This window comes from Cyphomyrmex costatus, unplaced genomic scaffold (genome assembly GCF_001594065.2).
Source record: "Cyphomyrmex costatus isolate MS0001 unplaced genomic scaffold, Ccosl1.0 scaffold21, whole genome shotgun sequence".
Taxonomy (NCBI): domain Eukaryota; kingdom Metazoa; phylum Arthropoda; class Insecta; order Hymenoptera; family Formicidae; genus Cyphomyrmex; species Cyphomyrmex costatus.
In genome coordinates, this window is record NW_017276147.1 from 1,283,423 (window position 1) to 1,301,581 (window position 18,159).

Consider the following 18,159-nt stretch of genomic DNA (forward strand, 5'->3'; position numbering starts at 1 on the left):
TATATTTCCTCTTGCTAATTGAGAATCTATTCTACTTTTAATTTTTCTACTGCTAAACTGTTCTGTATTTTCATAAACCTGAAAATAGGAACATCTCTCTCGAGAATCTTTCCAATATCTTTAATATTTTGAATGTTAAGTGAAAAAGTATATTTTTTTCTTAAAATAATGCGAAATTTTGCAATACATTTGAATTTCGTACCAGGAAATTACGACAAAACAATGCCTGCTCGTAGATGTAGAATGACCCAGTAGAAAGTAAAATGGCGGGGTGTTTGAATTTTTTGTCCCGAGAGGTACATTTTGAAGATCAGATATTTAGAGAACTATCAAAGTTTTTTCAATAATTAGTTACCAAATATAGATGTTTCGTGTAAAATTGCTAGCATCTAATATCACATTTGATGTAATTTATTCGGCATCTTTCTGCTTCTTCAGAAGAGATCATAATTTCAATAATAAAATATGGGAAATCACTGCTTTTTGAGAAATCTACTTTTAAGTTTCAGAATTTGAGGAAGGGGCATAATATGATTTTCCAATCTTTCATCTTTTCTTTTTTCAATTCACTTAAAGTACTATTTTTTTCATCTATTAGTTCTAAAGCCTGTTCTACAATAAGATCGTAAGCCATAAGTCGTAAAAAATTAACCAATAATAGTCAATTATTTTTTTCACATTCAATTATGATTGGCCAATTTCTTACGGTTTACGACTTGCGACCCTATTGTAGAACAGGCTTATAATACGATATTACGTTTCGTTTTTCTTTCTTTCGCACGAAATTATAAACTCTTAAAATCTGGTGATAGGAATGATTTCGGCTGGCACGTTCATTGATTTTCAATTCTCATGCGCATTATATTTCGAAAGACGAACACCTTCAGATGGCGCTAATAACGTGCCGGATAAAATTATTTCGCCAAGTATTTATTCAGGGTCAGATGTCTCTTGATATCGTTCTTGGACAGTCAATAATCGCGCAGCAATCGTGTGCAAGGATCAGTTCCGGAATTATCATTATACTAGGAAAGTGTAAGAGAAAGATCAGGATCAAGGTCAAGGTCAGAAAAGGTATCAAGGTGAGCTGACAAAATGAAGACGAAAAACAGGTCGTTGTTCAGCAGAATATGCAGGTGTTACAGCAAGAAAGAAACATTAGATATACGGAGATATTCGAGAAGAGATTCTGAAACGTCTTATCGGGATCCGGAAATGTATTTAAATCCGACAGATGAGGTAATTTACATGTTTCTTTTTGTATAAGATTTTCCATGATAAAAACACATCATGATTCAGATGTCATTATTCCAATATTCCTCGAATATTAATTGGATTTTAATTTTCTTCGCACAATTATGAATTTCCTATTACTGTGAATTTAATTATCATAATAATTAAAAGAGGAGAATAATTGTATTGTTAGTGATGCGTTATAAAAGTGCATTTGGTGCCTCTTATTAGTTGTAATTTGTTTCCTGTTTTTTTGTGTATTTGTTTTTTTTTCTAATGAGACTTCATTACAAATTTAATTTAAAAAATAATTCGTGTTGATAATTTTATTGTAATTTCATTATATAAGATCTTAGGAAAAACATTACAGAGCATTTTTATTTCAGTAATCGTATCCAATTTATATATATATTATCTTTGTATTATATATAATACAATGTTAATTTTTTAAAAGAAAAATATTAATTTGAAAAATTCTTTTAAGATTTTAAGAGGAGCTATTTTGCTCATGTTTTTTTACGATACTTTCATAAAACTATTGAAAATTTTGAAAATACATATTTTAAGAAGATTTTAATGAAAAATACAGTAAAATAACCTTTTATTTACATACAAAAAGAGAAATATGGTTTAATAGATTTCTCTTTTTGTTTTGATTATTGATTTTCGAGAGTAGTATGTTTAGTTTGAAAATAACCTCAACGCATGTCATTACGATATCACAATACATATGTCATCATAAAATATATTTCGTTTCTAACACCTTCTCAAAAATTATTTATATTTTTAAACAACATATTTGTTTCTGTTTACTTATGGAACAAGGATATGTGCCCGGCGCAAATTTGGTAATTTTCATATGATCAACAAACATAATGTTAGGCAGGTTATGATTTTTTTTAAAATATGTAATACAAAATATAAAATAAAATATATTAAAAATAAATTGAAATTTTACGATTTCGCAAAAAAATATGTAACTATAACCGAAAATAATTTAAAATTTCATAATTGTCAATAATTAAAAATTTTTTATCAAATATATTTGCTTACGTAAGAAATTATATCAACCAGCTAGCACAATCTTGGCACAATGATTCCAGCCAGTTACGGTGTTTATTCGAAGGCCTTGTTGCAAGAGCAATGAAATGGAAATGTGCACCCCAGAAGTGTCTAAACAGGCAATCCAATCTTTATATTATACTAAATTAGTTTATGTAGAATTAATATAATCAAACAATTTAATTAATAATAGAATCAGAAAGTACAAAACTAAATATAGAGAAAGAGAGACATAAAGAGACATATTGAAAGAGAGAAATAATTGCGAAAGAGTAATACAAAATATATTAAGATAACAAATATATATATTTTAAAGATAATAATATTACCTTTCTCCAAAATATATATCTTCATTTGTCATAAAAAAATATTTACAAATTTTTATAGAATCGTAACAAATCAAGAAAGATTCACATTTTCACAAAATTATATTTTTACGATGTGACAAGAACAGCTCGTTTTCTCTTAATAATTTTTTCATTTAGAAGAGAGTCATATTAACGTAAAAAAGTAGAAATTAAGTCTTCTTATTTTGTGTGATAATATAAGCTAATGAATTAATTTAATTTAACACAATTTTAATTTTTTCTAAGAAAAAATTTTAATTTTTTCCTTAAATTATTATTTAAATAGTAGTGATCTACACAAAGAATGAGAATCGATATTTTAAAATGTACTGAATCCGTCTTTAAAATCGGTCCTACATATATATTATACTTTGAAAAAAAATATTTCAACACAACGACCCAATGACGAAGTTTCAAACCCTAATTAAGATTAAAGATATCTAAATTCTTGTTTTTCAAAGAACGATATATGACAGTGACTCATTAGGAAAAAATTTACGCTGTTAGCAAAAGAGGGACTGTGCGAGCAAGCTATTTTTCGTTACCTCCTATTTTTGTCGCCGAACGCGTTTGATAAATGCATATCATTGAGATTAATGAATGCGGAATATGTTTTGTATTGTTTACGTAATATTTAATGCAACGCGAAACTTTTAATCGGAATACGTTATTGATGAAGTAGTTAATACGTTGCTAAATAATAATAGCGCGCGTTTGACGTACAGTGTGACGTCATCAACGTTGCATATTAATAACGTTATGAATGTTATCTCACTCCGTTCATCAAAGAGGATCTTAGAGTGAAAAAGAATTCTCGGTTTGTCACATTGTAACATTATTGCATTTTTCTCTCTCCACGTCTCAGTAAGTCTTAGTTTTCGGAAACGTTTCCAAAAATTAAAAAATTTTTCTTAACTCGGCGTGAATGAGGTGGGTATCTTATATCCATCATATATTTATTCAAAGATTTTGCTTATACTATATAATAATACTACATAATGATTCGTTATTATATATTATATTACTTTCTCTCCGCATCCTTTCTTCTCTCCAGCTACTAAGAGCGGAGAGAGTTCCACGAAACACAATAACAAAAATATTTAAAAATGTCTAGATATGAGATACCCGACCTCACTCACGCTGGATTAAATAATCTCTCTACTTTTTTCTTCTTACATAAATCGTAGGTGTAATGTAGCATCTTTTACTCTAATTTGTGTTTTTATTATTTATATATTTTAATTGTCTTACGCGCGCGTACGTATAAAAAAAATTTTAGAAAAATAAATGATGAATTATTTATTAAAAATTATAAATTATTTATTATCAAAAATGAATCGTTAATTAGTTATCAATCAATTCGATCCTTGGATCACTCATCAGCGCTTTTCGAATACATTTTCCTCAATATATGACTTAAAATTCTTTTTACCGAATAATTTTTTATATTATATTTCTTCGCTCTCTATTCGTGTTTTTTCTTCTTCATTTTAGCTTTTTTTCTTTCCTTGAGGCGATCTTTTAAGGATTAAGGATACTTTTTTCTTTCTACTACTTATTTCTTCTACTATCTGTTTTTTCCTCTCTCAACTGTTTATTATTAAAAATAAACCCTTTTTAAGTTGGAATAATTGAAAAATCAAATTTATTTAAGCATTCTATTACATCGATGAAGAAATTGTAAATTAGTAATCTTATATTTTCAATGTTTTGTTCTAACTGATTAGAAATCTTTAAGATCTTTCACATAACACGCATTTTCACCATTTTTTCTGCTTTCTTTTTTCAATTGCGAACGGAAAAAAAATTGTCTAAAAAATTAAACCATGCGTTTATGTAGTTAATCAAGATGCTTCAGTTTGACGTTGCTATTAGCTGCATCGATGATTGGTCGCCGTATGTCACGTATTGTATTATATTACTGTGCACCGTACATAGAAGTAATGATTGTAACAACAACGTACATACATATTATGTAACATCGCCGCGACGATCTTGTTTTATGCGACGTTCGAAACGTTTTAAACTAAATTCTATCTGTCTTCACTTCGATTATATACAATTATAAAACCTATTCTTGTCGCATTAAATACGACGCATTCAACTACAAGGCTAAACTGCTAAACTGTTATCTAAAGTACTAGGTCGTTGCATATAAAATGTTGCAAAAGTTTTACAATACACATTCGCACAAATGTTTCGCGATAACCAGGTATTGCGTGTTAAAGCGATAATTTTTGTGCAAGAACTTTTTGTTTTATTTTTCGTGAAAAATTTGCAATTTTTCAAATTAACAATGAATTCGGAAAAATGTGAAAAAATTAGGAAATTCTCGTACACACACATACACAATATTCTCTTTATGATTTTAAAATAAGATACGCAATGTAAAAACACGTGAGAAAAAATTTTGTTAACTTTTAGAAGAAAATATCGGAGTTTTTGAATGAAATTCTTACAATTTTTGAAACAATACATAAAAAATTGAACACCTCTCGAGTTTAAAGACGCGCATGTGTACAAAATTATGCATATAAGCTCGAAATATGTACGTAGATATGCGTCTTTCTTTTCCAGCAAAGATAGGACGAAAAAGAGAAAAAAAGAGAAAGGTATTTAAAAATATATGCCAGAACTGGATTCCTTACAGCACGTTTTCTGCTATGTAAATAATCGGCGAGAGAAGGGGAAGGGACACAGCGAACGTTAACCGCAGTTTCTTCGCTCAATTTAGAAATATTATTTTCGCGACACAAAAAGTACATATATACATATATCGAGGATTTTTTTACATTTATTGTTCTTCTACGAAGCGAATGCATTATATGTTTGCGCAATCGGAGAAACGTATCGTCAGAGAGTGATAACCTTAACAAAATATCGGAGGCCTAAGACAATCTTATCGAAACACCCGGACTTTAATCGTCGTTGATAATTAATACAGAAGGAAAAACAACAGAATTTTATGCACAAAAGTTTACACGTATATGACGTTCCGGCTTTTATCAAGCCACGAAAATCCGTTGAGATCTATCGATAAACGATATAATCGGAAATATGTTTATATCGTTGTTTAGAGTTTATTGAACAGAGTCATCGATAAAACTGATTGAATTACTCTGACAGAATTCTCAACATCCAGAGATGCCATAAGTTCATTAAAAATAACCGGATCTCATTCAATATCAGTAGATAAAACTGGATTTTTTTTGGATAAGAATCGCTCTGTTGTAATGTATAATTGGTAAAACAGAAACAAAATATACAAATAATCTTATTCGTATAGCTCGCGGTGCAATGTCATTATGGCGACGTAAAAAATACTGTTTACCGTCTATCTGAATGGTTCATTCTAGCTAATGGTTCGTTGGTTTTCCCGCGATAATGCAAATATACACAACGCATCATATTCACAATGCGGAGCATTATTCCTGTTAGAATGAAAACTGTCATCAAGAAGTAGGAAAAGATATCACAAGATAACTGGAGATAGCTCAGGAAGGAAATGACTATCAGAATAGGATGATTTAACAAATAATAACGTACCGAGAAAATTTATTTCTTAATTTATTATTAAAACACAGATTTATATAAAATTTCATAAAATGGAGAGAGTTAGTATTAAAAAGTATTCTTGAAAAAAAAATAAATTGAAAAAAAAGACGAATAATGAATACAATTTATATTTTTACGATATTATAGAAATAATTATAAGTTTTCTTCCTATAAGTACACATTTATTACATTTATATGCCAAAAAACATTGTACTTTTATTATATTTATTCTTTTTTTAATGTGTGCTCTATAATTAGGTAAGCATACGAAAAATGTCGAAATTAAATTGCATCGATAACCGACAATTAAGTAGACGCTATCTTATCGATCGCGTCTTGTCAGAGACTAGCTTATATGTTTATTGACAATTCAAAGAGACACACTAGGAGGTTTAATACCTTGGTATAAAGTAATCTCTTTCGCAGAATCACAGATAACATAATGCTACGCGTGAATTACAACATGTTGTAGATTTCTAACGATTGAATTATACGATTCTTGATATGTAATATGATTGTGAGAATATTTTAAAAAATTCTGAATAAAAAATCACAAAATAAAGCTAAATATTTATTATATTAATATTATGTAATTTCATCATTTATTATCTAATATACGTTTACATTTACGTATAAACTTCTTACTGTTAAAAATACGGAATTGAGAAAGATTATACAAAAAGAATAAAATCATTAAGTTAACGAGAATTAACATACGCTGAACAAAAAATTTATACAAAATCAAATAGGTAAAAAGAATGAGATAGCTTGCATAGTATAATAGCTATAGGTAGCAGTATATATTTTCGTCTCTTAAAGGAGAGACTTGGTGACGTCACCAGCGAGGGATTGAACGGGCGAGCCCCCGGGGTCGACCAATCGCGACCCGACTTTCGCTCCCACATGTTTTAACTCACTGGAACGTTGCGTCATCCTTTAAAAGATCCGTATGGAGCGATGAATTTCATCATAATGGTGTAATCAACTTCGATAAATCTTCAGTATTAATTAATTAAAATTACGATCAATATAGTTCTGCCATCTGATGGTATTAACTCGAATTTATCCAATGTTTTATTTTCATTCATATAGACTGATTCAAACTGAATTTTTTTACATAAAAATTACTAAATTGCTATAAAAATAAATCTTGAATCGATTTGTACGAATGAATAATATTCAATTTTAATGATTTTTCTATCTGAGTTAGATACTAAGTTACTTCCATAAAATTTAACTACAATACTTCACTGCCACTATTACATCAATGATAAAATTAATAATATAATTGTCAAATTTCCATATGAATAATTTATAAAGTCATTCATAAAGTAAAAAAGATTTATTGGAGATTAAAGGCGGCTCAAAAGATGGAAATATAATATATATTCTTTATCATATCTCTAAATAATCAACGAAATTATATGTAACTGAGTGTCGGTTAATCAATCAATTTAGGAAATAATACGGGAAATACCCATTTCAGAAAAGCTTTGATCCATTTGCCCTTGAGGACGAGCCTCCACCTTAACTGCGAATGTATGCAAGGGGAAAGTCACCCCTCTTTCTCTGCTGCCATTGCCACCCCACTCACTCTTCCACCACTAACTGATTTGCCGCAGTGCCGGCTCATTGCATTAGAAACTAAGCGACCCTCTTTTTGCGACATTTAACAAAACATTTTCATACAATTTAAAATACAAATAAAAAAGAATTTTAAATATTACCATTTTTTTACAATATTTTTTATTTATTTATATTTTACATATAATCTATTATAAATTTTAAATTTACTATTAAATTTTCTAATTTATTTAAAATAAATTTTTTAATTAAATTAAATTTTTAACGCGTTAAAAGGGAATTATTTATTCAATTGAGTCAATTTAAAAGTTTAATGTAATTTAAAAAGTATTTTTATTTCGATTTTAATTCTAATGTTTACATATAACAGCTTTCTTCAATAAAATTATAATTTAAAAAAATTTATGCACAAAGTTTCGATGGTAATCAATGAATGGATCTTTAAGCATATGTGAATGTTTAACTTGGTTACCTCATTAATCATATAAATTACACAACTGTCATGTTTGCAATATATTCGTACTGTTTTCCATAAAGCTCATTAAAGGCAATGTAAATAAAAATGAAATAACATATCTGAAGATAACCGAAATTAAGAGGAATAATATTATATAACAAAATAGTAAAAATCAGGAGGTAACAATCAAGAAATTTCATCATTTATTATCTAATATACGTTTACATTTACGTATAAACTTCTTACTGTTAAAAATACGGAATTGAGAAAGATTATACAAAAAGAATAAAATCATTAAGTTAACGAGAATTAACATACGCTGAACAAAAAATTTATACAAAATCAAATAGGTAAAAAGAATGAGATAGCTTGCATAGTATAATAGCTATAGGTAGCAGTATATATTTTCGTCTCTTAAAGGAGAGACTTGGTGACGTCACCAGCGAGGGATTGAACGGGCGAGCCCCCGGGGTCGACCAATCGCGACCCGACTTTCGCTCCCACATGTTTTAACTCACTGGAACGTTGCGTCATCCTTTAAAAGATCCGTATGGAGCGATGAATTTCATCATAATGGTGTAATCAACTTCGATAAATCTTCAGTATTAATTAATTAAAATTACGATCAATATAGTTCTGCCATCTGATGGTATTAACTCGAATTTATCCAATGTTTTATTTTCATTCATATAGACTGATTCAAACTGAATTTTTTTACATAAAAATTACTAAATTGCTATAAAAATAAATCTTGAATCGATTTGTACGAATGAATAATATTCAATTTTAATGATTTTTCTATCTGAGTTAGATACTAAGTTACTTCCATAAAATTTAACTACAATACTTCACTGCCACTATTACATCAATGATAAAATTAATAATATAATTGTCAAATTTCCATATGAATAATTTATAAAGTCATTCATAAAGTAAAAAAGATTTATTGGAGATTAAAGGCGGCTCAAAAGATGGAAATATAATATATATTCTTTATCATATCTCTAAATAATCAACGAAATTATATGTAACTGAGTGTCGGTTAATCAATCAATTTAGGAAATAATACGGGAAATACCCATTTCAGAAAAGCTTTGATCCATTTGCCCTTGAGGACGAGCCTCCACCTTAACTGCGAATGTATGCAAGGGGAAAGTCACCCCTCTTTCTCTGCTGCCATTGCCACCCCACTCACTCTTCCACCACTAACTGATTTGCCGCAGTGCCGGCTCATTGCATTAGAAACTAAGCGACCCTCTTTTTGCGACATTTAACAAAACATTTTCATACAATTTAAAATACAAATAAAAAAGAATTTTAAATATTACCATTTTTTTACAATATTTTTTATTTATTTATATTTTACATATAATCTATTATAAATTTTAAATTTACTATTAAATTTTCTAATTTATTTAAAATAAATTTTTTAATTAAATTAAATTTTTAACGCGTTAAAAGGGAATTATTTATTCAATTGAGTCAATTTAAAAGTTTAATGTAATTTAAAAAGTATTTTTATTTCGATTTTAATTCTAATGTTTACATATAACAGCTTTCTTCAATAAAATTATAATTTAAAAAAATTTATGCACAAAGTTTCGATGGTAATCAATGAATGGATCTTTAAGCATATGTGAATGTTTAACTTGGTTACCTCATTAATCATATAAATTACACAACTGTCATGTTTGCAATATATTCGTACTGTTTTCCATAAAGCTCATTAAAGGCAATGTAAATAAAAATGAAATAACATATCTGAAGATAACCGAAATTAAGAGGAATAATATTATATAACAAAATAGTAAAAATCAGGAGGTAACAATCAAGCAAGAATTTTATCTGTATACTTATAAGGTACTAGATAAAATTAGATCTTTTAAAATTCAATCTTTATACACCTGATCTAATAAAATAGAATAACATTCCGTCAAATTTTTTCATAGAAAAAAGACAGACGTCCTTTGCAATAATTATTAGTAAAATCACAGGGGGAAATGAGAAAACGGGTCATCACTGGTACCATTGCCTCCTCCATGGCCTCCTTTTGCCCCACTATCAACACAAGTTCCATTCCCTCTACCAGAGTCGCTCTTGTGGGGAACGGACGAACAGGCGCCGTCATTCCAGCCAGTCGCGATACAAAGTTCACAGAGACAGCTCGTAATTCATATATATTTATCAGGAATCAAAAACTCCACTTCCTAGTCGAGCTAAGCTAGCCTCTAAGCCGACATCGACGAGGTCGAACATAGAGGGAAAAAAAAATCGACGCGCGTTCGATTTACGTTTTTTCTCCTATCGCTAGTCGTTCATATCAGCAACCACGAAGCTGCTCGAGGGCTCCACTACCGAGTGCGAGGTTGGGAGGGCCATGAAGACGTCCACGTTATGCAGTGACTTGATCAAGCAGGAGGTGAGCAAGTGATCGAACAGTGAATGATTAGAAGAAGCTTAAAGGGCAAAATGTGTATCCGTGTCTCTGTGTATGTCTGTTGTGTGACATCGTATACACTTGGATTAGAAGACGTTTGAGGAAAGCTCGGTAAAACTCGGTATTTATTTAATATTCCTACAATTTCCATAATATTTAAATCAGACTAGTTTAAAATTCGATTTGTATTATGCGTTTCTTCGAGTTGTCTGCATTTGGAATGTATTGAAACAAGATTAGGGATGTTGAGAAAACAGGCTTGAAAGATTGACTGTAAAATTGGAGCCAAGGTTAGAAAGCAAGGTCGGAGAGAACATTAAAAGATGGCGAAAAGAGAGAAAAAGAGGAAGAGATGATATTTATGATTATTTAAAGACCATATAATTTTTTAATTATTACTGTCAAAAATGTAGGAGGTAAGCGCTCAAAAGATACATTAGAGGAATGAGTTACTGGATTTGAATAATAGGATGCAAAAAATTAAAAAATCTTTAAAAAAAATTTTTTTAATTTGAAATACAGTGATGGATCAATAATAAAATAATTCTCGATTTTATATTCAAGAAATTGTAATTAAAAGTATGATAACAAAGTACGTAAAACTATTAGAATTATTTGAATATTAAATAGAATGAATATTCAAAGTTACTGGTCGAAAATTTATGGAAACAGGATGAAAGAAATATCTGTATAATTAATAAATAAATCGACCTTTTGCATTTTAATTTTGATTGCACGGGGTTCATAAAATTACAAGCGATATTGGAGACAAGATAAACGAATAGATTAAAAAATAAGATTAATAAACTTAAATATAGGGTTAAAAATAAGAAAGATATAATATAGAGAAAAAAACTTAATAGAGAGAGAATACAAATTTAAAAAAAAAAGACAAGTTCTAATAAAATTTAAATGATAAGAGATCGAATGATAATCGATAATATCGTAATTTCATAATTTTATTGTTGACCAATTTTATAAAACTTTTTTAAAGTTAAACTCTTATATTTTTTTAATATTTTGAAAAAAGTCGAACAAATATTTTCGATCAAATAATTAGAAAAATAAAACCAAGAATGAAACTTAATTGGGATAATTAAAAGTTAAGTAATATCAATTGAACTGCGCAATGTTAGAAGAATATAACTTGAAATTTTCCATTTCTTTTTTTAAAACATTATAATGCAATCATTTTATTATTTTATAATTTTCTCCAAAAGCGGAAATAATTATAAAAATGTAAAAAAATAAATATAAGAAATAATAAAAGAAAATGAAAATTTGTCAAATGACAGTTACAATCACATATGCGCAAAGGGATGCTGTATGATAGAATTGATCTTGCGTAAGAAACGCACATCTCTTCTAAGTGTCAACAATGACGATGTCAACAGCGTAATAACGGAATCGTTTTGAATGTTATACTATAACGTTTGCGAATAATAAAGGAAATAGACAGAGTTTAGTGCTATTGCTGCTACCGCTGTAATAAAACGCAATAAACGGAGTTCTATTATTAATGGAAAGAATGAAAATAATAATTTGATATTACACATAAAAAACAATCTAATCTGGAAAACAATCTAATTAAACTAGATAACTTACTCGAAAGGTGATACTAAAAATAAAAATTAACTGACATTTGCTTTTTGTCTTTAATTAACACACAACGCGGTATAAATACATGAATTAATAAGTTAATTACATAATACGTATATTATGAAGTGGAAAGTAGATGATAAAATCAGGCTAGATAAGCAGGAAGATAAGAAATGGAATGCATTTAAGGGTTAATATATATAGCTGCGCGTATTAGTATAGTGTGTGTCCGACGAGTTTGCATTCACAAGGCAGTTCACAATGCGTGGTTCATTAATTTTCTTCGTTTTTTGCGAGCAACTTTTGAAAGTAGTTGAATCATGCAATTAGCTACGTGAATGAGACTACAAATGTAAATGAGGATATAAATAAGTATTATCAAGAGAAATCTCTGATCATTGAACGCAGATGCCATCATTACCATTGGATATCATTGAGACACACGGTGTACTTTATTCTTTGTAATAATGATAATGTCTTCGACTGTATTTGATTTTATATTATATAATCAAATTTTATAATATTATAATAAATGTATATTTTATAATATTATATTATTTATTTATTATTATAAAATTTATAAATATATATTCATACGTATTTATTACAAATTGTCGAACAATTTATACATTAGTTTTTCAATTGCAATTATAAATTTTATTTCTGTTCAAAATTTATGATACGCACATCGCATATCGTGTGACAAGTTATAAAACTAAGATAAAAAAAAACTGAATCCAAATTTATGATACGTTCTGTCACGTGCATTAACCCACGTATACTTTTGTATACGATGCGTGTATATTTTACTATTATTCATTCATGATGGATTCTATTGGTTAGCGGGCGGGTGTGTCAGTGACGTCACAAATCGATGTTTCATTACGCTCTCGGTGGGAGAAAGAACGTATCAAATTGGCGGGAAATATGATATCTTTTACTCGTTTTAAGTATCCTGCTTTCATTAGATTAAAAATATTTTTTATTTTTAGTAACTGTCAAATATACTGAACTATAATTAAATTGGTATTATTAAATTTGAGTAAGTGTTACTTTTATCTTTAGCTTTCTATTAATTTTTTTTAAATATATGCTGTAAGGTTTATATGCTTAACTGCATATTCTTTCGTGTTTGCAGAATTTGTTCACACGTTAGCTGCGTTACATTTAAAACTTTCCACTCAATATCAAGTTTTGTTTGTTTTCTTTTTATCGCTTCGAGCATTAAGACTTGAAAAAATCAAAGGCTTATAATATAACATTATATATTATTGACAACAATTTTTTAACGTATAGAAATACATAGAAAATTGTTTCTGTCCAAGAACTAAAGAATCATTTTTATTTCAATAAAGAGTTAATGCGCAGTTTAATAAGTGTATGATGAAAAATAAGGAAACCTCAACTTGAAATTTAGTCTAGAATTCATATAGGGGAAGTACAATTCGGGTGGGTGTTTGTGTTGAATTTCTCGCCAGTATGACGTCTCACGTCGGGGGTCAGGAATCAATAAAGAAAGGATCGATCGTCTCTCGCGTTCGAAATTTCTCGATGTTATATGCGCATCAGTAAGAGCGAGAACGTTATGCAATGGCCCGTTGTTCGGCGGTTGCGTTGCGCGGTGTGCGTGGTGCCTAAGGACGATTCAAGGTCACCCAATAACACCGTCATACGGATCGATAACGAGTCTCATCGTTTGTTCCTCTGTCCGTAGATACGAGATGCCTGCAAGGACCTCGTTCTATCAGATGACCAGCTCCGGCTGGTCATGCAGAAGCTCACCGACGAGATCAACAAGGGTCTGTCGAGGGAAACTCACGACGATGCGATCGTCAAATGTTTCACCACCTACGTGCAAGATCTGCCGAATGGCACAGGTAAATAAAAAAGCATGGCTGCGTTCAACACAAGAAGCAGCTTAGCAATTGTAAGATTCTTTAATATGATTGGCCTTAATTCCTCATTGGATCTAATTGTATACATCGATCATATTAAAGAATTTTATAACAGTTGCGTATTTATATGGCATTCATATATAAAAAAACTAGAGGACCTATTCTGTAACTCGATTTTTTTCTGTAACGATTGTAATTATAGAGTTACAGTATCTATGCGCAGTTTTTTTACTACATACAAAACCTGCGCAACAACATTGTAACGTTATAATTATAATCGCAAAAAGTTACAAACCTATAAGATGCAGTATGTATTGTCCGAAAGCTCCTTGACATTAAAATCGAATGTAAAAGATCATTCAGCACGCATGTAATTGTATAATATTTTAGTATAAGATTCATTTATTGACATCTGTGATGCAGATTTTTAGGCTATTATATACTAAAGAAAAAAAAAAACAGATTATATTGAATATAGAAAGTTAAGTCATTAAACCGTGAAAAATTTTATGTTATTGTTATTTGTCGTTCTTAAGTTCATACAAAGATATGAGAATTTAATTTTGTTCGGTAATGTTATTTTTTTTTATTACGTGATTTAGCATTTAAGTTCTCGAACTTATTCGAGTTTAAATTTATTTATATCTATACAGAAGATTAATTTAAGATTCATTTAGATGTGTATCGAAACGTGGGAAAACAGAAACGCTCTATTTATAGAGAAACAATGTTATATCAAATGCCAATAAGAAGGAATTAAATAAAAATTGCTCAGATCTTGAAAGGAAGTGCAGTTAATTCTAAATTTTTTTTTTTTTTACAGAAAAGGGCAACTTCCTGGCGTTGGACTTGGGTGGTACAAATTTTAGAGTGTTGCTAATCACATTGGACCGTCAGAATTTTGATATGAAGAGCAAGATCTATGCGATACCCCAGAGTTTGATGTTGGGAACCGGTACTCAGCTGTTCGATCACATTGCTCAGTGTTTGGCGTTGTTCGTAAAGGACCTGAACTTGCAGAACGAGGTACTACCATTAGGCTTCACCTTCAGTTTTCCCCTGACCCAACACGGATTGACGGAAGGCCACCTGGTGAGGTGGACCAAGGGCTTCAATTGTAGCGGTGTAATCGGTGAAGATGTCGTTGCCCTTCTCGAAGACGCAATTAGTAGAAGAAGAGTAAGTGCGAGTTGAATGAGGTATATTCAGATACATATATATATATATGTATGTATTGTATAATGAGATATACACATACTAAATTTTTCAATTTAATTCGTTTATTATTTTATTAATCATTATGAAATGTTTGAAAGTTAATATTCATGTTCTACAAAGATATTATAAAAACTTAAGGAGAAAAAGCGATATGAATATAATTATTTTATATTTTCCACAGGACGTTAAAATCGACGTATGTGCAATCTTAAATGATACCACCGGCACTTTAATGTCATGTGCTTGGAAAAATCGAAACTGTCGAATCGGTTTAATCGTCGGTACGTACATAACATTAATTGTTTAACTAAATTTTATATAATATAGATTATTACACCTTAATATATAAATATCAAGTAATTTATACAAATAAATAAATTTAAACTCGAATAAGTTTGAAAAATTAAATGCTAAATTGTAATAAAAAAAAAAAAACATTACCGAACAAAATTACGTTCTCAGCAAATATGTTATAAATTCTATCACTAATGTTATTACCAAAATTACAGGTACTGGAAGCAACGCCTGTTACGTCGAAAAAACAAAAAACGTACAATGTGCGATTCCAGGCAACTATAGTCCAAGCAAATCTGATATGCTCATAAACACAGAATGGGGCGCATTTGGCGAACAAGGTATACTAGATTTTGTGACAACCGAATTTGATCGTGCCATAGATGAAAATTCGATCAATCCTAATAAGCAGCTGTTTGAGAAAATGATCTCGGGTATGTATATGGGTGAATTAACAAGACTGGTTCTTGAGAAGTTGGTGAACGCTGGCCTTCTCTTTGGCGGCAAATGTCCCAATGATCTTAGAAAACGCGGCAAATTTTTCACGAAATACGTCTCCGAGATTGAAAAGTAAGTATTAATTAATATTAATTGCATATATTATATGTTAATTAAAGATCTTTCCAAATTTACTATAATATAAGCGCTAAATTGGTTACGTGATGGAGATCTCTCTAATCTTTGCTTTATCTAGAAAAATTAATTGAAAGCATTATTTATGATTTGATGATTAAGGATTATAAAATATGAATTAAAATTATTCGTCCCATGTGATTAACGATTAAGCTATCGAAAATCTAGGAGTTAATTAAAAATATATTTGCGTGTTTCAGCGATCCTAAAGGTAGATATACGAGTTGCCGGGATGTATTAGCTGAGCTAGGAATGCGGAATGTGAGTGATCAGGATTGTGAGAATGTGAGATATGTATGCTCAGTGGTGTCGAGGAGAGCTGCGCATCTGGTCAGCGCGGGAATAGCGGCGTTGCTAAACAAAATAGGGGAGAATAATGTCACAGTGGGCATTGACGGATCGGTATACCGATTCCACCCACACTTCCACGATCTCATGACGGCGAAAATCAGTGAACTTCAAAACCACAAGGTAAGAATAATGAAGTAGAAAATGAAGGAGCCATTACGAGTATATTTTTGATTTTACAAAAAATGCATTCGTTCCAAAGTAAAAAATTAAGTAAAATTGAAGCTTAAGAGTTTTGTTTAAAAGCTACTAGAATATGTGATGAATGGAAATTACGTTTATTCAAAGAAACAAGTTCTTTTGACTAAAACAACGAAGCAACGCTGTATTATAACAAACGAAATAATGTTTATTCCATGATTTCATTGAATATTCTTTGTTGCAGTTTGATTTGATGCTCTCGGAGGATGGTAGCGGCCGTGGCGCTGCTCTAGTCGCTGCAGTGGCGTCGCAGAGGCGGTGAAGACGCGGTTATCGGTAGCGAGTTAGCTGCAATTCAATTATGTGTAATATAAAATCGAACGACGGTATGAGAGAGCTGACTAGAGTGAACGAGTGAACGAGTGAAAGCGATCGAGTATGGAAAAGAAATTTGGAATCTTTTTTTCTTTTGTTCGTTTCAGCTGCACTTTTTACACTCTCTCTGTCTTCTTCCTTCTTTTAAGACCGTTTTAGATCATTCTACAGGCTTCTTTGAAGCCTGTATAGTTTGTCAGTTAGGAAAAGGACCCATATAGATGTAATCAAGTATCGAAAATTAGATTATGGGTTCGTTTTTGATAAAAGAAAAAAGATTTTGAAGTAACATGCATTAGCACGTGTGTTACCTGCCTTGTTTTAAAAATTTGTAGAAAGATGTAAGAGAGTGCAGTTTAAAAGAAATGAACGGAATTCAAAACAAAATTGCGCGATGAATATTTCTTGTACATAGAGCACAAAAACAGTAACTTACAATTAGCGGATTAGAAGACGGTGATTACTTAGTTAATGTTCTTGCCAGAAAAACCAAGAACATCCTTCCTGCGGCGATCCAGTACGACGATCGCTATTTAGCGTGATTCGCATATCCACTCGTTAGCGTAAATGATTAATCTCGCGATTCTGCGAGGAAAAATTAGTGAGAGAGAGTTAAATATATTTGAATAAAATGAGAAAATTACCGGATATATTATAGTACACCGGTAAGAAGAAATATCGAGTGGCCGTGTCAATTGTTGATTGTTAATAAAAATATTGATGAGTGTAAACAAATTAAATCGAGGATAAATAGATGATAGCGATTGTCAGAACAAAGATTAATTCGAGAATAAACAGTTTTTCATCGATATTCAAGTACTACTTCAGTTAACCCTTTCATTTTATTACACATTGTCCCCAAATAATATCAAATATTATTTCCGCTTTAAATTTTTCATCAATTTATTATTAAATTTATTAAAAACAATTCTTACCTAAGGAAAAAGAAAAAAATTTTTTTTATGGTTAGTAGTTGAAGAT

The 18,159-nt window shown here is 30.2% G+C and overlaps 1 protein-coding gene across 2 annotated transcripts; it reads left to right on the forward strand.

Moving 5' to 3' along the window:
* Positions 1-991: 991 nt before the first annotated feature.
* Positions 992-18,034, forward strand: Hex-A (Hexokinase A). 2 transcript variants are annotated; one of them, XM_018539328.1, is made up of 7 exons: positions 992-1,239; positions 13,989-14,151; positions 14,993-15,348; positions 15,569-15,668; positions 15,897-16,251; positions 16,515-16,785; positions 17,048-18,034. In XM_018539328.1, exons 1-7 carry the CDS (start codon positions 1,096-1,098, stop codon positions 17,123-17,125), a joined length of 1,467 nt encoding a protein of 488 aa, XP_018394830.1. In that variant the 5' UTR covers positions 992-1,095; the 3' UTR covers positions 17,126-18,034. The 2 variants fall into 2 exon arrangements, with proteins under 2 accessions (XP_018394830.1, XP_018394831.1); XM_018539329.1 differs by lacking the exon at positions 992-1,239 and adding an exon at positions 10,531-10,657.
* Positions 18,035-18,159: the final 125 nt, after the last annotated feature.

Coding starts and splice junctions, on each gene's coding strand:
- Hex-A (XM_018539328.1), top strand. CDS start 1,096: ATGAAGACGAAAAACAGGTCGTTGTTCAGCAGAATATGCAGGTGTTAC. Junction 1,240..13,988: donor ATTTAAATCCGACAGATGAG/GTAATTTACATG, acceptor CTCTGTCCGTAG/ATACGAGATGCCTGCAAGGA. Junction 16,786..17,047: donor GTGAACTTCAAAACCACAAG/GTAAGAATAATG, acceptor TCTTTGTTGCAG/TTTGATTTGATGCTCTCGGA.